Source organism: Myotis myotis, unplaced genomic scaffold (assembly GCF_014108235.1).
Source record: "Myotis myotis isolate mMyoMyo1 unplaced genomic scaffold, mMyoMyo1.p scaffold_m19_p_8, whole genome shotgun sequence".
In the NCBI taxonomy this organism is placed as follows: Eukaryota; Metazoa; Chordata; class Mammalia; order Chiroptera; family Vespertilionidae; genus Myotis; species Myotis myotis.
In genome coordinates, this window is record NW_023416390.1 from 933,630 (window position 1) to 957,741 (window position 24,112).

Here is a 24,112-nt window from a genome sequence, read left to right on the forward strand (position 1 = left end):
AGCCAAGGGCACACTGCCCAGGGAGGTCAGAACAGCAGAGTGTGGGGTGCATGCTATGCCTTGCTAAAGGAGGGTTGGCGCTTCATGGCAGTGAATTTCTGCAGACTTTAAAACTAGGCCAGGACAACAGAGAATAAACACCCACTGCAGGGGCATAATTGTAGTGTGTAAGTTGCTAGGGAAGGGTACCAACTATAATTCTCTTTTTCTGATAAACAGGACTACAGGATCCTGACCCAGTCCCAAATGCTTTCCCTCCACAATTTTTCACAGACATGTAAGTATCTAAGGACATTCGTGTGTCATTGTAAATTAATATTTTCATAATGACACAAGCTCCAGTCCACAGTGAATGGTGCTGTGCCACCGGGATGCAGTGAAGGTTCTGTCTTCGGGTTCCGCTCAGCACTAAGCTCAAATGCTGGAGTAGACAAGGGGGATGTTCTTCCTTCCCCGTCCGCCTTTCCTCTCCGTGGCCCCACACTCTCCCTGTGGGATTTTCAGGCAGACGTGTGTTTTATGCAGTTTATACAGGTATGTTCTATTACTCCTCTGAGTAATAAAGCATGTGGGTCAGTACAGGAGGAGGAGGAGAAATGGGTGGGTCTTGGAGGTGGGTTGACAAAAGTAAAGTTTATTCTTCCTTTTGAGTTTCTGTAGAAAAGCTCTCAGATATAATGGGGAGACACTGATCAGAAATGATCAGAAATTTTAGAAAAGTTTCCATAGATTTTTGGCCTTAAGTAATAACTCAATGATCCCCTTTCTTGACTTTACAGACGACAGAATCATCTACAAAAAAAAGTACGTATCATAAAATCCATTGATAAAGTAACAAATTAATAATACTTTCTACTGTGTCATAATAGGAAAAGAGCTGTGAATCAAATGATGAGTAATCCTCTATGGCTATCCGTCTCTCTCTTTGCCCTTATTTTCTTCTTTAATGCTTTCTTTTGGTTAATTCTTGGATTTTGCAGGGGTCCAGAGTTCTCACCAAAGGGGATGCTGGCCTTGCAGGAGGGGGTCTCATGGGGACAGAAGGGACCTGCCATTATAAGGACATCATCAGACACACACACCCCCTCTCCCGTGGGAAACCATTAGTGCAGACTTGACTGATAGGCTGGGATGGGTCTGTCCCTCGCCATTTTCATAGGAAGAGGGCTAGTCACCCATGAAAGTCACATAAAAAGGCAGCTGGTCACCCACGAACTGAGGCGTGCAGCAGACAGATAGGAGGGTAGGTTTGTAAGTCACAACCAGGTAGGAAAGAACAACACATATTCTGGCATGCTTTTACCACCTGGACACCTGCGCAGTCGATAGTAAGTGGAGCAAATACAAAAGCTTTGATTCCAGGGAATATTTCGCAGCTTAATATCGTAATGGAATAGAATGCAACTGAAAACTAGAGTCTATTTTCCATAGTTCACCACACAGAAAACTTTAGGGATATCTCTTTTTCGCATCTCAAGGTTGGAAACACTTCCTCCCACCTAGCCAAAGAATGACACTGCAGATCTGTGGCCTATTACCTCTGATTATAAGAAACACAATATACACGTATATTGAATGTCTTAGTTTGTATGTGTTAGTGGATTAGGACAATTACTTCCTCTGTGAAAATTTAGATTTTATTCTTAATGTAGTTGATTTAGGATACGATTATATGAGACAAGTATTATGCAACATATGCTGTCATCCAACAGATGTTGTACAATCAGCGAAAAAGTATCTCTAGGAAATTAAAATGATTAGAGCAGGAAAAAAAATGGCCGTCCCTGGGGTGCCTCCAAACACTCTCAAATGCATCAGGAGAGAGTATGCTATGTATGTGTTACCTTTTCGTTGAATGTTGGCCTGAAACATGGAGAATGCCATGCTAACGTCAGGCAATGTTGGGGACGTGAACAGCCTCATTACAAGAATCCTATTGTTCACCTTGTACCTGTACAAAGCCTTGCATGCTTTGCTGCCAATTCCTGTTTGCAGCCTTTATGTCTTAAAAGTAACAACAATTTAAAAACAGTCTACTAGTTTACGACAGGCAACACATCGAGATTTTGCAAGCCCAAAGGAGATTCTCAGTAATCAGAGGCACGTAGAGTGTTCTGCTTCTACTCTTGGTCCTGACCTCTGAGGAAATGGCCATCCTTTGGTTTATATTTCCAGCTCAAAAGGAGAAGTTCTCCAACTCCCGACCCTGGCTCAGCCCTCCTGACTCTTACAGACCCAGTTCTAGCTCGGCCCTTGTGATCTATCTAAGCTAATAGTGCCTCCATTGCATCATCTTTGCTCAGCCTTCCTACCCAAGACACACTGCACTGATACTCTCTTGTTGGGTACAAAGGCATTCAATCTCCACAAAGCATTAACTCTAGGTTTTCTACCAAATAACCCTTGACAACGAGCTGTAGTCACTCACAGATCACAGGCTCATCCCTGCATCAAGGAATGGGGCAGAGAGACGAAATATTTTCCATCCTCTCATGTTAGCTAGGCAGGTGCTTCTACAGGCACCCACGTGTTTTGACAACATCAGTTTTGAAAATACTGTGTTAGAAATAATCTGGTGTCCTTTTAGAAATCTGCTGGGTCGTAGACACGATGCTCTTCTTGCTAAAATACTTGCATGTTAGGATTCTAGAGAGCAATTTGGTGACTTTCTTTCTTTCTTCCTTTCTTTTTAATCAAAAAGTCATCTATCGCAGCAAAATAAAATGTTGGGGTCAGGGAGAGTTCAGCAGGAATGTGAATCAAATGGAAACATATATAAAAGTATTTTATGGTAGAACAGATGGAACCAACTAGAAATTAATCAGAAGGTTTCAAAAGATTCTGTACCTATTCTCTTTATGACCACGATGACATGCAGCGATGCACGGCTTGTTATAAAAACGGGTAAACACTACCCTCTCTCCCAGAAGGGAGAGAGTGGCTCCATGACTTTCCTTTCCTTCCTGCCTGCTCCCTCCCAGGTGACTTCCGACGAGCTGAACAGTATACTTCAGAACATAATGGCCTGGGTGGTGGCCACAGTGACCAGCATCCTGTACCCAGCCATCACCAGGTATGAGGAGAGGCTGCAAAGCCAGGTGTACCCCAGGGGCGCGGAGTCCACCCTGTCTTCGGAGAGCTCCAGCTTCTGCAGCACCTGCAGCGAGGGCTTCGCCTACGGCAGCTACACCACGGCCACCACCAAGACCTTCCCCGGGGAGCCCCGTGCCTTCGCCGTGGACATCGCGGTCCGGCACCCGCCCACGCCGCTGGAGCCGCTCTCTGCCCACGTGGAGCGGACGGTGGTCGAGAAGACCTACCACACGGAAGGCCCCCCTTCCGCCCACATAGAGCGGACGGTGGTCGAGAAGACCTACCACGCGGAAGGCCCGCCTTCTGCGCACGTGGAGAGAACGGTGGTCGAGAAGACCTACAGCACGGACGGCCCACCCGTGACCACGACCCTCACATATAAGACAGCCACCGGGGTCTATGTCCGCCCCAAGCTCAGAAGCTGCAAGTCTGACAGCCACCTCCTGGCCTTTATCCAGGGAGGCGCACAGAAGTCCAAGGATGCCACCACGGAGACGGACGGCCTGGAGGGCCCGCTGCTTCCGAAGCAAAAAGCCAGAGCTGAAATCAAGAACTTGGAGAAGATCTTTGTGAACTTTAAGTGCCACCTGAAAGGGGAAACGGAGCTGATTTTAGAGAGCGTCTTCCAGGAAATCATGTCCGACCTAACGCAGGCCATTCCCGCCATTTCTTCCGTCACCGCCGAGGTTTTCATTGAACCAAGTGAGCCCGAACTAGGAGACGTTCTCTCCAACGTGGACATCAGCTCCGTGGCTTCCGAGATCGTGGAAAACATGCTCGAGACGCTCCAGTCCGCCGTCGAGAAAAAGTGCGTGGAGATGTTTTCGCAGGAAGATTGGCCGGCTGACATGACGCCAAGCTTCCTGCCCATCGGAGAAGGCCCCCGCCCGCCGAGCTGGAGACCCCCGTCGGCCCCCCTGCCGCAGCCCGGGGAGCCCATGTGCGACGTGGCCGAGGACATGGTGCAGGACATCCTGAAGAAGCTGATGGCTCTGGCATCGGGTAAGCAGGACGAGCCTCCCCACCTGGCGTCCGTGGCGAAGCCCCCCTCTCAGCAGCGCATGCCCGGCCCCGTGGGCACGTCCCTGCAGAGAGCCGACGCCAAGAGAGGGGGCCCCGAGCCCGACAGGGCCAACTTCCTGGTTAAGGAGGAAATACAGAGTTTGATCTCCAGCATCTTTGCCCAGTCCTCGCTGGTGGGCTACATCGAGGAAGCCATCAGCACCATCCTCGGCTACGTCCAAACCGAACTGAACAACGAGCGGCTGGTGGCGTCTGAGGAAACGGTGGTCTTTCTCCGGCTGCTGGACGACATCTTCACGCAGCTGCACCAGGAGCCGGTCAAGGCTGAGGCGCCGAAGGGCAGACGCCCCCGGCCCAGACACCCTCCTGACACGGAGGAGAAGTACCGGCTGGCCGGCACCACGCTGGCCAGTGGCTCCCGGCCGCGGAAGCCGCTGCCGCCCATCAATGTGCCGGGCATGGTCCTGTACTCCGATGACGACAGCGAGGAGATAGACAGGATCGTGGAGAACGCGCTGGACTCCTCTTTGAGGAACGAGAAGGCGAGATCGCAGGAGCAGGACCCCGAGTGCTGGTTCACAGGGAGGAGCGCGCGTTTGGACAGAAACAGCAAACTGCCCCCACGGCCCGCTTCTCTCAGAAGCAAAGTCGTGTTTTGCGAGGGATCCAAGACCGAGGGGTCAAGTGTTCACAAGAAAGAAGTTTTAAAGGGAAAAATCTGCTCGAATAAAGACACGCTGACCTTCAGCCAAGACCAAAGGCACCAAATACAAGAGGCGTCAGCAAACGTGATCAAAGGCATTTTGACGGAGATGCTCAAGGAGCAGCCTCCTCCTCCGCGCCCCTCAGGCAGGAGAGCTGGCAAGGACACCACAGTTCTCCTCTCCGGGAAGCCTCGAGGGCTGCCGGCTCAGGGCCAGTGGGACCAGCTGTTCTCCGTGGGAGAAGTTAACACGGTGGCTCAGGACATAACAGAGGCCGTGATCAACATCCTCCACGAGGCACTGAACCGCATCCCCGGCACCCCCAAAAGTTCCATCCTACCCGCGAGGCGTCAGACTCCACTGGGCCGTTCTCACACTCCTGACGTGGCCAAAGAGGCGCCACATAAAAAACCTCTGAAAATATGGTTTGACAGTGAGAAGAAAGTGAAGTATTTGTCTTCACTTGATGTAGGCCCTGGAACCCCTTCCCCGTTTGGGTCTGAGACATGTGAGCCGAAGGCTGTAGATGACATCTCGGAGGACATCATTGACACGGTGTTCAAGAAGCTGAAGGGACTCATTTACCCAAAACTGCAAGTGGGCTCCACACCGCCCTGCACAGAGCCGTCCTCGCTGCACCACCAGCTGAGCGCCTACACGACCAAGGTGGTGGGCATCGTTCTGCAAGCGATCCAGAACGAGCTGGAACTCGATCAGAAAAGCCAGAGCCCGCGGGAAGCCGACGACAGCAAGCCCCTCCCAGGCAGAGAGTTCTCGGCTGACACTGACGACGCGGATCTCAACAAGGACATCAAGGCCTCCCCATTGCTGACTTGCATTTGCGAGATGTTGTCAAGCGCACATTCCGACCGGAGCAGCGTCTCCCTCCCTCCCAAAGAGCCAAGGCCTTCGGTGGCGTGTGGGCCGGACGGTGTTGGCAAACCATCCATGCTTCCAAGTCGGCAGGAGAAACAAGCTTTTTACCAATACCTGGCGACTCCATGTGCCATCCACAGTGACCCCCGTGGAAAAGACCTCAAAGACAAGGGCAAACTGCAAGTGCTGGACAGCATTGGGGAAACCCTGTACGAGATGCTGTGCAAGCTCCTGGGAGCCCGCCCGGAGGGCCAGCCGCCCCGAGAGAAGACGAGTGAGAACCGGGGAGTGGCCACGAAGCTGCAGCCTAACCTCCAGCTCCTCTCCCAGACCATCCTGGACGGCATCCTCGCGAAGCTGTGCAGGGTCGACGCGGACACCAGCTGCGCGGGTTCTGGGATGACAGCTGCCTCCGAGTGCCCGGATATCGATAACCTATCGTTCAAGTCGATCATTGAGGAAATGGCCAAGTGCACCGACATCATCTCCGGCATCGTGTCCAGGATGCTGCGGGAGAGTAACAGAGAGGAGACGGACAGGGACGCGAAAACCGCTGCTCCTGGGCCTTGCAAAACAGGGAGCACGAGAGAAACGCATCCAAACAGACTGACGGCCATGGCCACCGACATCCTCAACGGGGTGTTTGCGAAGCTGGAAGGGTTTGCCAGTGGCAACCTAGGAGCCCTGGACCCCATCAGCAAGGGACACAAGACCCGCGCCCAGGTGGACCTGCAGTGCGAGGGCGCCAGCGAGGCCGTGGACGCCTGCGAGGAGCTGCTGCGCTCGGCGCTGTACATGCACGCTAAGAAGGCGTCCGGCACCATCCTGAAGGCCATCCAGACGGAGCTCGGTGGGAGCCCCGGGGACCTGCGGGCCAGCGCCAAGAGCCCTTCCCCGGAGAAACAGCTTCTGAAGAATGTGATCAACTTGATTTTAGATGTGGTGTCCTCAGATGTGCTGGACGACACCGAATCCGAAGAGAGAACCATGGAATCCTGCGGGTACCGGCCGACCTACGGGAACTTCCTGCCCGGAGGGGCCGAGCCAGACCCGTGTCTAGAAGACGATGCACCTGCGGAGAAGGAATTCGGAGCTGAGGGAACCCTCCCGAGGGGAGAAACGCAACCGGGTTCTCTAAAACAGTGGGTTCTGGAAAGGACCCTAAACAAAATTGAAGGGAAACTGAAGGAGCCACAGAAATCTCCCATCGTGCCCATCATCAGGAACATTTTGAACGAGATTTTCCAAGGGGCTCTGGTCAACCAATTAAACGTGCTTTCTCTCTCCTGCCCTCCGCTGGGGGGCGCCCCGCATGATGTGGATGGCGAGCCCCTGGCGCCGACGTGGGTCCCCTTCATCGACCAAAGGACGGGCCCCTTGGTGTCCGAGGCCGACGTCACCATCGTGGTGGGTGACGTGGTCACAACTGTGCTGCATAAGCTTTACGCAGCGGCCATGACACAGAGAAACGCCGGTGAAAACAGGTACAAAACCATCACCTTTTCAGCGAATGTTTCTTTTCACGTCCCCGCCTGCGCGGAACAGTCTTCAGTCACTGTGCTGGATGGAAATCCATGTCCTGTCCCGCCCAGACTCAACGCCAAAGGAAACGTGGCTGAAGACATCATCCAGGAGATACTAACAAACCTAGAAACCTTTGCTACTTACAAAGTAAAATCTCTCTTTTGTCCCCAAATCAAGTTCACGGTCCCAGTGGCTTTCCCTGTGCAGCAAGGTAAGAGCATTTTGAGCAAAGCGTTGTCCGCCAAGGGCCTGTATCCGGACGATGGGTTTTCTCCCTGCTCCGTGGATCATTTTCTGGAAAAGACCAACTCGTGCCAACTTTCTTTAAACAAACTAAACACACACGCAACAGAAGTGGCCAGAAAAATTTTACAAGGCATCAAACACGAGTTAGATAAAGAAAGGGAAAGTCCTTTCTTAACGCACAACATCGTGGTTTCTGAAGGGATCGCGAGTCAGATCGTGAACACGGTGTTAGAGATCGTCTCGTCCAAAGGCAAGTTTGACAAACACGATTCTGACGAAGAGCTTCACTCGGGTCTGCAGGAAGGCGTCATTGAAAGGATGTTCAACAGGACTGAGTATCGCAAAGGGCTTCAGTTCCAAATACAGGATGTCATGGAAGGCATCCTGTGCGACATTTATGAAAAAACGCTGCATCAAAACAACCTGGCCTTCGCCACGCCCACGCCGAGAGGCCTCGCCGCCGGGCTGTCCATGGAGGGTGACAACGCGATCGTCCCACCACTTCCTGTCCCCAAGTCGGACGTCATGCTGATCTCCAACGACATCGTGGACCTTGTCCTTCATAACCTCAGCTCCGCCGTCACGTTCGGCACAAAACCAGAGCACGCTCCTCCGGCACGGCTGCCCCTTCCCTCCTGTGATGTGTTCCCACAAATAGGGTGCCAGCTGCCCCCGCTCACGGGCTCACAGAGTGGAGGAGACACAGAGCGTTTTTCATCGTCAAACCATGTGAGGCCCGCGTACGCTGTGGCGAGTCAGATAACTGTGGTAGGGAGGGAAGACCCCACAAGGCCCGCCCCTGACCCCTGTGAGGAAAACGCTCACTTCATCACCAAAACTATCGTCAACCAGCTGGAATCTTTCGCCACCAAAAGAATAGACTCATTAATTACTCTTGCTTCCCAGCCCACAGAGAAGTCCTTTGCTAGCCCTGGCCTGGAGCCCGGTGAGCCCGAGGACGGCGTTTTTCGTGAGCCCAGCCAAAGGGCGTCCAATGTGAACGTCCTGAAACTATCAACAGAAACTGCTCTCAGCCACAAACTTGCAGATCCCGCGTTTCTGAGTTACGGACAAAAACGGGGATCCACCAGTCACCTCTCCCAAGCCAGCCTTAAGGAATACGCGGATGTCATCGCCAGTGTCATTCTGAAGCTTATTAAAAACGACTTGGACCTGGAAATCCAAAGGGCATATCTATATCCAAACAATATTTCCTTCCAGGAAAACGTCATTGTGAGTGAGATTGTCAACAACACCTTAAAGGTTTTGAACGCTAAGAGGTCTGTAAATGAAGTTCAGTTTTACGCAAAAGACCATCCTGGCGCATTTGCACCGTTAGCTGTACCCAAGGAAATGCTGTTAGGACAAAGAGAGCTGGACCAAAACACCAAGTTATCTCTGTTTTCACGGTACCCATTCGAACAAAACCAACGGACAGTGGGGAAGGAGAGCCAGAGCGTTGTTTTGGAAGAAATATTTATGAGACACGGGGACTCCAAACACAAAGAAAGGGCTGCCTTGCTCGCTCCAGTGAGAGAGGTTTTAAGGAAAGTGCACCAACAAGTAACGAAAAGCAAAGGCCACCTGCCTCCATTCAATGAAACCCCCCAGGTGGCATCTAACTCTAAAGCTAGAACATCAGACGTAGCGCACAGAAACTTCGTCCAGTCCCACATTAACGGCGTAGCCAACGACATAGTTGAGAGTGTGTTGGGGGAAATGTACGCTGTGGTTGTGACCTCCTTACGTGAGAGTCACCAAAAGGAAGCCGTCGAAGACAATGGCCCCTTCCCTCAGCCACCGTCGTGCGTGGGAGAAGCGAAACAAGCCGGGAGAGGAAGTAATTCCACGGGGTACGTGACGCCACAGGCCTATCCTTCCCCAGGCGACCCAAACACCCCCCTGTTCGAAAGCAGTTTCCAGCAGCACTCGCCGCTGCAGGTGGGGAAGGAGTTGGTCCAAACGGTGCTAGATAAGATCACACATTTTGCCTCAGTTTACCTGGAAGAGGCCCCTGAAAGATGTGCTGATGAGCTGCAGCCTCAAAGGCTCCAGAGCCTTAAAGTGAACCTGAAGGGCAGCCTCCAGCCAGGTTTTAAAACAAGTGTAAAAGCAAAGGCAAAAGTGACTTCTCTGCCTAATTTGAAGACAAAGCTGCCCCTGGGCCCTGGCGGTGCTAAGGCCAGAAGCAAGACCAAGGTGGGGCCCGGGGAGAGGACTCTGAGGAGCAGCCAGTCCAAGACCTGCCTGGGGCTGCCGCACACGCTCACCGCCGGGGACGCCAAGGGCACGCGGGGCGCCAGGCTGCCCGCCGCAGACCTGAGGGCGCACGCCACGCACGTGACCAGCATGATCCTGGAGGCGACCGTGACCGAGTTTGAAAAGGCCACGCAAACGAGAGCCATGGTCAGTGCGAAGGCGTTGCCGTTTGACCAAATCGGGGCAGCAAACAGGATCGTTCGCGCCGTCCTGCAAGGGGTGTGCGCGCCGGGCACCCACAGCCTGGCCGCTCCGAGCACGTTCTCGGCTCCGGCCGACCTCCAGCCTTCCCCGGGGCGCCCGGGCGCGGGGGGCTTCGCTGAGACGCAGGCCTGCTTCTACTTGGAAAATGTCTCTTCCCAACTCGAGCAGATCTTTCCCAAGGACGGGATATTTAAAAGAATGTTTGACAAATGGCAGGCAGAAGCAAATGACATGGAAAGTGAAAAATGTAACTTGCTGGTAGTGGCTGAAAATGTTTTGACTGTCATTTCAATGAAATCGAAGGAATTAGAATATTATCTTTCCCTCTTAAATCTGACGTACCCCGAGGACTGGGAAAGCAGGCTCCATAACCGCCTTAAAGGAACATCGGTGCGAGCGGAGGCCACCAAGGCACAAATCAACATGTTCTCGAGGGAGATCGTTGAAATGCTCCTTGAGAAACTACAGCTGTGCTTTCTGTCCCAGATGCCCACCCCGGACAGTAAGGAAACTCCAGCAAGTAGGAAGGTACACGCCGCTCAGAGCAAACACGGCCTTCCAGCCAAGGACGTCCTCAGCGGTGCGCCCATCTACTACATGGACGCGAAGGACCACATGTCTCTGGGCTCCACCAAGCAGGTTGTCCTAGACATTGTGGAAAGGGTGCTGGGCATGCTGGAGGCGTTTGTAGACCTGCAGTTCAAACACACCTGCATGTACGAATTTTCCGAAATAGTGAAGATGCCGGTAGAAAACCTGTTTCCGGCCCAGCAGAGACTGCTAAGCAAAAAGATGTTGCCCAAACTGCAGTCGCTGAAAAAGCTTGCTGATGACTGCAGGTCCAGTGCTATGATTTCCAAGGAAAATGTACAGAACGTTTTTCTGCAGGTCCACTCATTCCATTCAGAATTGCTTACCTGCGCTGTGACCATCACCAGCGACATGCTGGGTGTCCTCAAGGACAAGCTGGACAAGGAAATAGGCCAAGCGGAGCCGCCGGGCAGCACGCTGCAGGAGAATGTGGCGGCGAGCGAGATCATCGGCGCACTGATGGACCAGTGCACGCACGTCAGCGAGTCTCTGATCAAAAACCTCCCCAGTCTGTTCCCAGGAGTGGAAAATACCTACATTGTTAATCATCTTGCATTCACCACTGATATGAAAATCCCCAAGTCAAAGGAAGTTCATTTTGGGAATGGGCCTCCTCCACGGGTTAGCATTCCTGGTTTGGTGTTTGATCCTGAAGACGACACGAAGAAAAGGTGCAGGGGCCCACCCAACGTACCTTCATATGCCAGAGCCCCCGGAGAAGGCCCGGTCAGAAGCTCGGAGCCCAGGGGAAGGCCTGACTCAGGGAATGCGCCATCCTCCTCTAGAAACAAGGTCCCAGGCCACGGCCCCAGGGAATGGTCATGTGATCAAGCCACGCCCGAAGGCAGTATCTTACAAAAACTGGCTAACCGGGTGACTGAGTCCACAGAAGAAGCACTGAAGCAAGGCCTGTCCTTCATAGAAATGCGAAAAGCTAAAAACCCAAAAGTGTTTCATTATGGGACCCCAAAGCCCGTTGGTGGGCCTAACCAAACTCAGACAACTGTTTCTCCACTCAAGATATGTTTAGCGGCAGAGAATATTGTCAATACTGTGTTGTCAAGCTATGGGTTTCCTAGTCAACCACCCATTAACGAAAGCACAGAGACAATGAAGCCATTTTTCATATCCACACCAAGCCCTGCAGGACAAAAGGAGGAGAAGAAAAGTGTGTTTGCCACGTGGGGTGACAGGACCCGCTGCGTCCCCAGAGGAAGAAGCAAAAACCCAGAAGCCAGCAGGGGAGACTTTTCTTTATTGCAAAAGTGGGAGAAGAGCGACCCAAAGGTAAAGACTGTGAAAGAATTTGAAGTCATTGCTTTTGCTGATCATGAACTGGGTCCAAATGAAATCAATTTGGTAGCAAGACATGTAACCACATGTGTGGTCACATATTTCCAGAACTTCAAAACCAGAGGTAAGCAAAAGAGAGAACTTCCTTTAAACGTTGACGTAATTTAGAAAAAGAACAGTCAGATATGTTTAAAGGTCTCTAGACCAGTGATGGCGAACCTTTTGAGCTCGGCGTGTCAGCATTTTGAAAAACCCTAACTTAACTCTGGGGCCATGTCACATAGAGAAATTTTTTGATATTTGCAACCATAGTAAAACAAAGACTTATATTTTTGATATTTATTTTATATATTTAAATGCCATTTAGCAAAGAAAAATCCACCAAAAAAATGAGTTCGCGTGTCACCTCTGACACACGTGTCATAGGTTCGCCATCACTGCTCTAGATGGAGCTGCATGGGCCATCTTTCTGAAAACAGCCTTGGAGGTGGGGACTTGGTACTTCTTACTGTGTCAGGACCCTGACAAAGAATCCAGCATTCACGTGGTTGGAACCTGAAAGGGTGTGGTGTTCAGTTTCCCGCATCCTAGATGAGAGATCATGGGACTATGTGAGAGCCGGTGGAGCACAAGGCATGAGCTCCAAAGAGTTTTTAAGATTCTCGTGCATGGCTCCTTCATGCCAAAGCCACAGTTAGCGGATTGCAGGTTAGCAACTCATCTTTTCATGGTGTACAGTTGACGTCTTTGCCATTATTAGTCACAGTTTGTAAGAGCAGTGGCATTCAACATCTGGGTTTTTTTTGGTTTTGTGTTTAATATATCTTTATTGATTTTAGAGAGGAAGGGAGAGGGAGCGAGAGATAGAAACGTCAATGATGAGAGAGAATCACTGATCGGCTGCCTCCTTCACGCCCCACACTGGGGATCCAGCCTGCAACCCAGGCATGTGCCCTGACCAGGAATCGAACCACGACCTCCTGATTCATAGGTTGATGCTCAACCACTGAGCCACACCCGCTTGGCTAAACACCTGGTTTTGTTTACATTCCAGTATTCTTAAATTCCTTTTAGGTGCAGTACCATAAACATATTCTTACAAAGGTATTTTCACTCCCTTTATAAGAATGTTTGCCTGCATATGTTAGGTTGAACCACATGTAATAGCCATTCTTGCATGTCCAAACCTGTTGATTATTGGCAATTTCATAAAATGGAATCTAATAATACTGTAATAGCTCTGAACTTGATCAATAATTCCAGTTACCAGTAAGCTACACCGCCAGTCCAGATACATCACTTGCCCGACATTCAAATATGAGAGCACATACTACCAGACCCGCCACCTGCAGGCAGAGGTCATTCTCCAGCCTTAGAACTGGCCTTTCTTCTGAGGTGAGCAGTGTGTAACTGCAGCTTCAGGCTCCTAAACGGCCTGTCCCTGAGCAGGGCCTGACTGAACTTAATAAAGGAAAACAAAGCCAACAGAAGCAGATAGATGACTACATCCCGTTGGTGTCTGGTGCCTCCCAGGGAGCGCACTCATGGTCCTTCTTTCATGTGGAATATTCCTTCCTCACTCCCTCCATCTCCACATGGGACCCTCTTTCAAGCAGTCAAAGCTCAGCTAAACCCCTCCCACCTCCAGAGACCTGCCTCCTCCCACACCTGGGGGGTAGATAGAGGACTGTGTCCTGAGGGGGCTCTGAGAACCAAGGCTGGCGCTCTGATCAGCCCTCCAAGAAGTTGGCCACCCCAACCAGGTGTATGGTTTGCAGTAAATAGCTTGTTGAGTGGGAGGAAGAAGGGACTCCTACGCCTGGCTGGGACGGCCTTCCGTTTTTGTGACAACCTACAATCCAGGGGTTAGAAAACTACTGCCATGGCCACAGAGCCCCTACACTTCTGCAGTGAGCACAATCCTACTTCATTGTGTTCTTATGGCCACTCAACTCCTTCGTTTCCTGAGTGACACACAGCATACCATGAAATGTTGTGACTCAAAACATGTCCTCAGTAATCATACGAGGTCCCCATATATCACTGTGCACATGCTAGGATATAAAACTCAACTCGAAACCCATTTTTCTGCCCCAGAATTTCCAACTTCTTAAAGCCCGTAACTATCTAAGCAAGTCAGACATCAGCACTTGACTTAGAGTTTTAATTCTTCATGGTTAATTTTCTCAACTTTCTGGCTAAAATTATGATTCCACAAGATGGGAAGTAAGTATCAGAAGAAAACCCAATTTCTTTCTTGACTAAATTTTTCTTTTTCTTTAGTGAAGTGTTCCAAAGGTGAAATTCATATGTAAATAATTACCGATATATTGAATTTTCCGTATTTCTCTTAATGCATGCTACAAATTATGTTTTCTCTTTGAAGTGTCCAGTGAGAAGATGTCTATTGTTTCTGCACTGTCAAAGAAAACATACGAGTCAGAACAGCGTCTAAGAAGCATATATAATGATTCTTCGCTTTGCCAACTTTGTGAGCATCTCACTGAGTCTGTCATTTGCCATTTAATTTCGAGGATTTCTGATGGCATCCGAGGTGGCAGAGAAAGTGCGAAGGCATGGGAAAGCCAAAATTCAGGATGTAACAAGATTATTTCCATTGATTCTCAAGTATTTGAAAACAGGTCGATTTCTATCGGAGAACTTGCTTTAAGTATTTCTGAAATCATTACTAAAATCCTTTGCAATAGTAACATTATAGAACCTGACATTGAACAGCAAATGTTTTCTTTAAAAACAAAGTACATTTATTGCCCAGGAGTCACTGCTACTGACTTTGACCATATTTTCCAGGATCTCTTAATAGGAGTGATTCACGTACTGTCCAAAGTGATAGGAATAACTCATCACCTTGAAAGCAATGGAAGAAGTAAACCATTGTCCATGCTTAGAAGCAATAGTGTGTCCATGGGCAACAAAACAAATACCATGAAAAGACAGATAAGTTGCAGAAACTGGGAATCATCTACTCACCCAAATGAACAACCCATTCAAAATGAGAAATTAAATTATCTGGCATACAAGTTAGACAGTATCATTAGTAGCCTGAAAACTCGTGAATCCAAAGAAGTAGTCAATAAGGTCTTCAATATTGTTTTAGATTTATTTTTACCAGATGAACGCAGAGGTGAGGCTATGGATTCTTATGAAAAAGCAAGAAAATCTTTATCGTCATCGAGTAATAACTTAGGGCTCACCCCCAAATCCGTTTTTCTTCTCAATGTCGTGTGTGAGAAACTTATCAGAACGCTTTTGGAAAAATGCACAAACACTGCCTTTCTTGATCACGGCCCTCTTTCTGATGAAATGTCTGCAGAAGAATGTCAGCTTTTAAAAATGCTTCAAAGTGTAGAAGACGAGGGCTTTGGTGACTGTAAGGGGGCAATGGGCTGTGAACAGTCCCAAGGAGATTATATGTCAGATCTTTTGGAAAATCTGGCAGAAATGGATACAGATGTGTCGTCATCTGACACTATGCTCACCCTCGTTTCCCACACCTTGGTGAAGTCCCTGATGGACAAACTCTGTCACAATATTGAACTCCCTCACAGCTCGCCCAGTGCAAGCCAGCACCTGAAGGGTAGAACACAAGAAAGGCAGTCGGGTCTTATAAAAGCAAAAGGGCCAGAATTAGCAGGATTCGGACAAGGTAAAGGTTCTGCCGGCTTCACCAGCTGTGACAGTCGCGCTCTGACCGGATCCCTAAATCTCTCCAGCATGGTCCGCTCCAAAACACAGTCACCTTTCGGCAGGAAGTGTTCAGTAAGCTCCTCTTCTGTGACACCTCGTAGGAGGCAGGAAACAGCCATCCATAGCAAGCTACACCTGGGGAGTAGGAGCACAGGTGTTTATTCGGCCACATTTTTGGAGGAAATCATTTCAGAACTGTTTTTCGATCTCTCCACTTCCCTGTGGGGCAAAAATGAAAGCATCCCGGAGGCCCAGCTCAGTGAGATGAACACACTACTTGTCAACAACGTGGTGAGGGAGTTTGCGCGCGCGCACATCGCCGTTCTGCGGAATGTGGAGGAGAGACTGTGCTTCCCGCCGGTCCAAAAGGAAAGGGTACGTAGGGTTGTTGACTCGGTTTACCCTGACGTTTTGCAGAAATATCAATTGAAGGTGACCTGTGGTGTGAATCTGGCACATGACAACAACTCACTAGCAGGACAAATAGCGAACGGCATACTGTTAGAGATCGTGGACTACCAACTCCCACCCTGCTTCCGGGAGAAGCTCAGCCCCAACTCCTGCTGCCCTCTCGAAGCAGAAATCATCCTGCAGAAACTACAAAGGACCCTGAGAGAATGCGCTTCCAGATCCAGGTCTGCGGGAGGCTACAGCACCAGGGTGTCGCACTCCTTTTTAGAGGATATCATCAGGAGGCTTCTCGCCCAACTCACTGCTCCACCCAGTAAGGCTTCCTCTCTGGGGAGAAAAGAGTTCATGAGTTCAGATTTCAGTGAAATGTCTAACTGTATCATAAATAAGGTTCTATCAGCCATTTCAAAACACAAAATTTGGCTCACTATATGTGACAATCCACAGCTATGTGCAGGGAAAAACACCCAGAAGATGGTGGATTCTGTGTATCGGAACATCATGCAAATGCCTGACTCTCTCGTCTCAATCCAGAACAGCCTGGTGAGCCGAAGCCCAGTTATGGTGGACCGAATAGCCAGTTTTATTATCCAAGAGATTATTGAAAACCATCTTCAACCATTTTTGTGTGAAGAAGGTTTGCACCGTCCAAATACTCCACTGGATGCAGTATCGAACATGGTTAAACGGGTCCTCAGTGAGGTCACAGAGTCGCACAGACCCAAGAGGCCCTCACCCTCAGGCGTTCCCCCTGACACATTCATAGGGGAAATTGTGGCCAGACTTGTATCAAAGATATTCAGCTCCAAGCAGAACACTGACAATGAGCTGGAAAACATGACACAAAAAATAGTGAACTCGATAACCACCCACTTCGACAAAGCTACAACTCACGTCCTCAGTGGCGGCAAGGAGGGCGTCTGCCCCTCTGTAGGCACAGACATCGTGGATGAGCTCGTGTCCTCTGTTTACAGAAACGTGTTACAGCAGCACAGGCTAGACCCTGAGGCTAACAAGGAGTCTGAAGACAGCGAGACTTTTGTGGAAAACATCACCAATTTAACTGTAGCGGCCATTTCTGATTACCTTCTTCACCCGCTGTTCTCTGGCGATTTGTCATCTTCCTGTTCTATTTCCACAGCTGAGAACATCATCCAGGACATCATTAGTAACATCAGCAAACCCACCACGCCAAGCCCGAGTTTATCTCCGTATAATACCTTGCTGCCATACACGTTTTTAGAAGATATGATCAGAGTACTATTATCTAGAATCTTTTCTTCTGCATCCGACTTTGTTCCAAACACAGGAACTCTAAAAGACAGGTCAAGAGTGAATTTTAATAAAATTGCTTCAAATATAATCAGTGATATTAGGATGAAAATTTCTCAACATGACATCCAATTCTCAAAAGATGATGAAGAAACCAAGTTTGTTTATTCAGAAGATGATGTCCAGCACCTTGTGGACTCTGTCTTCGAAAACATTTTACAAAACTCCGAGTCTCAGGAATCGGTTGAACAAAACATCAAAGGCAGCAACGACGCTCTCATCGATAGAATAGCAGGTTTCATCATCAAACATATTTGTCAACAACATCTTCAGCCGTTTGTGGACCAAAAGGCATTGCCTTCCCCCACAGACACTCACCCTGACGGTGAGTGGAGGCCATGGCCTCCTGCCAATGTTTACTCGGCAGCATTTTTGGAAGATGTGATCTTTGGAGTTTTAAGGAAAATATTCCACAGGGTGTTGGGCATTGTGCAAACAAAGTCAGCAAGAGACTCGGAAGATGAGCTTTTGGATAAAGCTGGGAAACTCATACATCTGATAGCAGAAGAGCTGTCAAGAGCCCCGGTCCGCATTCTGGAGAACGCCGAGGAGCAGTGCCGTTTGCCTCCAGTGGAGAGCGATGTCCTCAACAACGTTGTGGACATGGTGTTCAGCAAAGTGCTGCAAGAATATGAAATGGACATCCTGCCCGATTACGATTTCCTCAATGACACAAAAACCTTGGCAGCAAGGGTGACTAAGAGCATCCTGGCCCACACGTTTGATTTCCAAATCCACCCAAAGCTGATCGGAAAGCTTCGTTTTAAGTCGTACGCCAAACTGAACGTCGATGTTTTGATAAAGAGAGTCCAAGGTTACATCACTAAATCAAGATTCCAAAGACAGGCGTCAACTATCTACACCACCATGTTATCGCACACCCACCTGGAAAAGGTGGTCACCCAGCTGATCTCTCAGGTGAGCCCACTGGCCTCCAGCGCAGAATGCAAGGGCACTTCCAAGTCGGAGCTAAGTGATAACGTCATAAGGCTGATAAACGAAATTATGTCAATCATTTCCAAACATGCAATCTGCATTGTCAAACATGGCAGTGAGAAACAGAGCATGATCTCCGAGAAAGATATCCAGTCCATGGTGGGTTCCATCTACGCCGACCTTTCACACTCAAAGCTCTACCAGTCTCTCACAAAGGATAAGAAAGGGATAAGTAAGATGCCTGTTTCGAAAATAGCGAGTTTTATCATAAAAGAAATATTTAACCATCATCTCCAGTCATTTTTACCTGGAGATAAAACATGCCTCTCAGCTGCGGTTGATCATGTCGATAAACAGAGAGCAGCCGACTCTCAGCAAGGAAACTTGGCTTTTGTGGTGAACTCGGCTGCCTTCCTGGAGGAGGTCATCGCAGAGCTGCTATGTAAACTCCTGTACGCGTTCTCACACAACGTCTTGGCTGCTGAGCACCCAGACATAGTGAAAGTGAAAATTACTGACATTGTGACAACGTTAGTAAAATCAATTGTTCTGGAGTTCACCACGTCGGAGATTGTAGTTTCGAATTATTTCGATAATGATATGTGTTCTTCGGCAAGATACAAAGAAATGGTTCAAAAAACAACCAACCTGGTTTATGAAAAGATATTAGGTGAATACAAATCTCTGATTCAAGTCTACAAGGTTATGCAAAGTGACACGACTTCTTTCGGCAGGAAAATTTATCACTTACTATTGGAAGAAATTTATGATCATCAGATGCAGTCGTTAGTGTCAGGAGAATTGGTGTCTTCTTCCTGTTCTTCCCTTCAAACCGAAAACATCATCAGAAATGTGCTGAATGTCATCACGAAGGCCGGCCCCGCCAGCCCGTGCGTGACGGTGCTGCCGCGCGCGCTGTTGGAAGACATCATTTACAAGCTCATAGCGAGCATCTTCCCTCCCACCCACACGGAGGGCGAGCTCAGGGAGGAAGGCGCTTCACCTGATGACGAGTTTGTGGCTGCAGCTTCAAAACTGACGGATGAAATCATCAAAGAAATTACGGAACATGAAATCCGTCTCGCCAGGGCAGAAGAGAATGCCGACAGTACCCAACTAGACATGATTGAGAACTTGGTTGACTCGATATGTAATAATATCTTGAAAAAATCTGAATTTCAAGCGGAAGTGCAAAGAGATGCAGACAAAAAAGCAGGCTCGTTCCTCAGCAAAGTCGCAAGTTTCGTTATGAAGGAAATTATGGACCATCATCTGAGGCCATTTTTACAGGGTGACGGGGGCTCTGCACTCACCAAACCTGGGAAAGAAAAGACTCAGACTTCCCTCTACTCAGCTACATTTTTGGAAGATGTAGTGGTTGACCTTGTTCGCAAATTTTCTTCCCTTCTAAGTATTACCGAAGAACCTAAGAAAAAAGGGATGTCGGAGACAGAACTTGTGGGTTTGGCTATAAAATTTGCAAATTCTCTGATAGGAGAATTCAGGAAAAGTGAAATTAAAGTTCTACCGAATGCTGAAGAAGTCTTTGCTTTCCCACCAATTGATAAAGAGACAGTGGATAAGATATCCAACTTTGTGTACGATCAGTTCATAGGGAAGTATGACTCCGGTGACATGCAGAAGGATGATAAAGGTCACGTGCTAATAGAAACGATTGCTGCATTAGCCCAAAAGGCAATCTCTGCCTTCAAAATTCAACCCCTGTTTTCAGGAGACTGGTCTTCCACCTTCTTTTCATTTCTAAATCCAGATCACATCACCCAAAGGGTTCAACACCTGCCACAGAAAACCACGGCACCGAGTAGCACAGGCCTCAAAGGAAACCAACTTACGTTTTCAGAGCAATCATATAAATACACTTCTCCAACCTCAGTCCGGAAACACGTGTTGGGAACTTTGGAACTAGACAAAGGAACAGCAAGTAGAAAGAAAAGTGTCCAGAGTGAGGAGGCGCCCGTGAAAAAGGGCGAGACCCAAGAACAGAAAGTCACCTCTCTAACTAGAACCATGAAGTGCAACCTGCTTAACCTGCTGCCAGGGGCAGCTGCAGGGGTGGCAACTAAAAAGAAAGAGAATGAAAATAAAATGACAATTTCAATTAAAAATTATACTGAGAATGTATCAACAGTTACATCTCCAACTACTAGTGTGAAAAGTAAAGATAGTCAGAAGTCAGATTTGAAGGGAGCACGTAAAAATAATGACACTGAGAAGAAAAGCAAATTGGTGTCAACAGATGAAAAGAAGCAACGTAATGAGGCATACACACAGACTCCAGGAGCTCCCGGTGAGACAGAGCGGAAGGAGAAAATGGTTGGACCAGATTTGGACACAAACAAACAGAAGATTGACAAAACAAGAGGAAATGCATTGAGAAAAGAAGACGAGCCCTGTCCGTTACCTTTGACACCCAAAGTGACAAATGCAGCGACCAACACAGAAGACACATTAACTCTAAAGCCAAACACTGAGTGGAGAAAAAGCACTCTCCCTCTAGTCGATATAAACAAACAATATGCAGGCTACGAACGTGTTCAAAATATCACTGAAAATATTTATGACAATATCTTAGAGACATGTTTTGCCCCAGAATCAGATTATTCAAGTTTCCAAAGAACCCCAAGTGATACAGTTCATGTCACCCAAGAGGTCCGCAAGGATTCTGCCCAGTCTGTTTCAATAAAGGACTTACCCCTCTCGGTTGACAAAGATCTCCCGGCCCCGGAGAAGGAAGAAGAAAAGGATAACGAGAAAGCGAGAGAAAAAGAGAAGCAACAAGAGGGAGGAAAAGAGAAAGTGGGAGTGAAGGAGATCAAAAATGAACCCAGGAAACCGCACAGTGCTCAGTGCCCACTGAAAAGTAAGCCTGGGATTTTCCCTGCTAAACTTTTAGAGGATGTTATCATCGAAATGGTTAACAAGTTGATCTTTTGTGCCTCACCAGAAGCACAAACATCTGATAGACGCCAAAATGTCAGTGATGGCCAACATCAAGCTGACCTCTATGACACAGCCATGAAGCTCATTGATTCGCTGCTGAAGGAGCTGTCCAAGGCTCAGATTAAGGTATTTAGGCCTGAAAAGGAAGGCCCGCTAGTCCCTCCCGGAGGTAAAGGGTCATCCGTTCCTAAAGGGCCTCCTGAGCAGAAAGAGCCAACGGCAGATGGAGCCTCACCGCCCACTAAGAAAGCAGCGGGGGCGGAAATGTCCCAAACGCAGAAAGTGATTAAAGAAATCCCTCTAAATAAGGTGTCGTTCCTAGAGAGAATCCCGGCCATCGATAAAACATTGGTTAACAAAGTTGTTCACTCTTCTGTATGCAATATTTTGAAGGAATATAGGTCTCAAGACTCCCTTTGTCAGAATATAAAGAGCAACGGGGGAAATTTAGCGAGAAAACTGACCAGGACAGTGATCAATGAAATTTTTCGGCAGCAGCTGAACTTGGAGCCCAGCGATGAGGTCCCATCTTGGGCATGTCTGCCTCTGGAATGTAAGGATGTTGTCAAAAAGGTCCAGAAGGTGGTGCGGACAGCCAGTAAAGAGTGTCAGACGTTCTCGCCGTACGCCATCCTGCTGCCTCGCGAGTTCTTACAGAACGTGATTTCTGCTCTTTTCCAGAAGGTTTTCTCAGTCGCACCCAAAACCAAAGCAGTCGCCTCGGAGGGCAGGTGGCTCACAGAACTGGATTTCCTGAAAATGAAGTTACTGGGCACCATCATGACCGAGATCTCCAAGGACAAAGACGTGACCATTCAGTATGTGCAGTCCCTACACCCCAACGACGACGAGGTCATCCAGCTGGTGGCCCTTTCTATTTATGAGAACCTCTTGTCCCAGTTTGGCTCGAAGGAGATTATACGAAACTGTGTAGCCAGCGGCTGCAGAATCCTCTCCGAGACCATCGTGGAGCTGGTGCTGCGAGAGGTGTCCGGGAACCAGCTGCAGAGCTACTTCTCGGGAGAGCTGACCCCATGTCAGTGCGCAGAAGTGGACAGCATCATTGAGAACATCCTCAAGGACGTCATCCGCAACACGGACACGCCCCGGCCCCAGTCCGCGCCTGCCCACAGGCTGCCTTACAACGTCATAGAAGAAATCGCCGTCCAGTTTCTATCCAAGCTTCTATCTGTGTTTCCCACGGTGGACAAGAAAAGAAACAAATCCCTAGAAACTGAAATGCAAAACATCATGTCCAAAATATTAACTTCCCTGCAAGAATTTATCTCAAAAAGTAAGATCAAACTCATACCACCAGCCAAGGCACTGGCGACTGTACCGTTATCTGACAATGAAACGATCAAAAAGGTCGTCAATTCTGTCTACACCCGGGTGTTAAAGCACTCTGGCTCCCACGTGTCCATCTTCAAGGACTTAATGGGGAAGAGCAATGTCCTCTCTGACATAATAGGCTTCTTGATGGTAAAGGAAATTTCCAATTCTAAATTCCAACCGCAAGGAGAGGAAGAAGTATCGAGCTCAGAACTGGTGCTGGAAGCTGTCAAAATCATGGAAAAGGTGGTCAAAATTGTTGAACTGAAGTCCCAGGACAGGTCTTCCTCCAAAAAAGGTTCCATGTTGGATGTCACGTGTTTAGAGGAAGCGCTGGCCTTGTTCTTAGCCAAACTGGTGAAGTTGCCCAGTGAGTCAAGCAAAGATGCCAAGAACTTATCAAGGCCCGAGTTAAATAGAATTGCATCTCAGCTGACCAAATCTGTGTCGGCGGAGATTTCCAAAAGTAACATTAGTCTTGTTGCTGCTGACCCTGAGGGGCAGCTTTTAAACCCGGAAAGTGTCGAAATGATCTCTCAGATTATCGACTCTATTTACAGCAATGTGCTGATACAATCCGGGACCTACAAGGACCTTCACTACGACATCAAAGGCACCAACAGAGTCTTCCCCCAAAAAGTGGCCAATTTAATCATCGATGGCGTCTCCAGCGTTTCCTTAGATACAGACACCGACTGCCCCAAGGCTCCCCATGCGGACCACTTTGGAGATCTAGACGTGAACAGGATCGTCCAGAAGGCGCAAGAACATGCTTTCAAAATGAACCCTGACATGAAGACTGGAGCGCCCGATCCAAACACATGGGGAGAGGAAACGCAAATTAAAATCGTCCCCCACATTGGGAACAAGCCCATCAAAATAGATCCCGGCATTCTTTCCCAACACTTAGCAGTCATTTCGGTAAAAACTGAACCCCTTGAGAAGCTTCAGATGGAGTGCTTAAGAAACACCGGGCACAGCATAGCAGAAGTGAGAAGGGCATCGATGCAGGGGAGAAGTTATTCCTCCACAGACACATCTAATGAGGAAAAGCTAAAGAAAGAGAGACGCACCTCGCTGAACAGGACGGGGCGTCTGGACATGAGGCCCTTAGAGGTAAGTGTGAACGCAGCCGCAGGCAAACAGGTGAAGAGTGAGACGAGGTGGCCGTGTGACTCTCCTCCTCGAATGGGTATTTGGGGTGCTTTCTGGTGGCGCTGCTGCGGCCCAGCCCAATGGGGCATCGGTTGGGCTGGTTCAGCCCCAGTCATCTGACTTCCTGGGACTTGGCACATGGGTGGCTCCCTCTAACGGTCTCAGGCCAGTGTTCCTAAGACAATCCGTTTAGCTGGTGTTGCTTTGTTTGTAAACAGAATGGGAACACAGGGGCATACCCTTCACAGTAAAAGCAGGCTGACTACGGCTGTGATCTTCATGTGAAGATTCAGAAGAAACACAATCTCGTGCGGCTCCTGCAGTTCTTACCGTGGGGGCCGAAAGACGCCTCGAAGGGACAGCTAGGCTATCAGGACATAGGAAGGTTCAAAAACTACCTAAAGTAGCTGTAATTGCTCAGACTTGAAGCTCTCCTGCAGCAGCAACCTGCTGGCTTTTAGCAA

General features: G+C 48.9%; 1 protein-coding gene across 1 annotated transcript in view; it reads left to right on the forward strand.

The window, feature by feature from the left end:
• The window catches only part of FSIP2 (fibrous sheath interacting protein 2), a 52,375-nt gene that overhangs the window by 17,477 nt on the left and 10,786 nt on the right, over nucleotides 1–24,112 (forward strand). Inside the window, exons 8-11 of the mRNA XM_036319551.1 lie at nucleotides 2,982–3,387; nucleotides 3,481–9,461; nucleotides 9,522–11,937; nucleotides 14,200–23,609. Of these exons, the coding sequence (XP_036175444.1) occupies nucleotides 2,982–3,387; nucleotides 3,481–9,461; nucleotides 9,522–11,937; nucleotides 14,200–23,609 (18,213 nt within the window). The remainder of the gene's footprint in view (nucleotides 1–2,981; nucleotides 3,388–3,480; nucleotides 9,462–9,521; nucleotides 11,938–14,199; nucleotides 23,610–24,112) is intronic.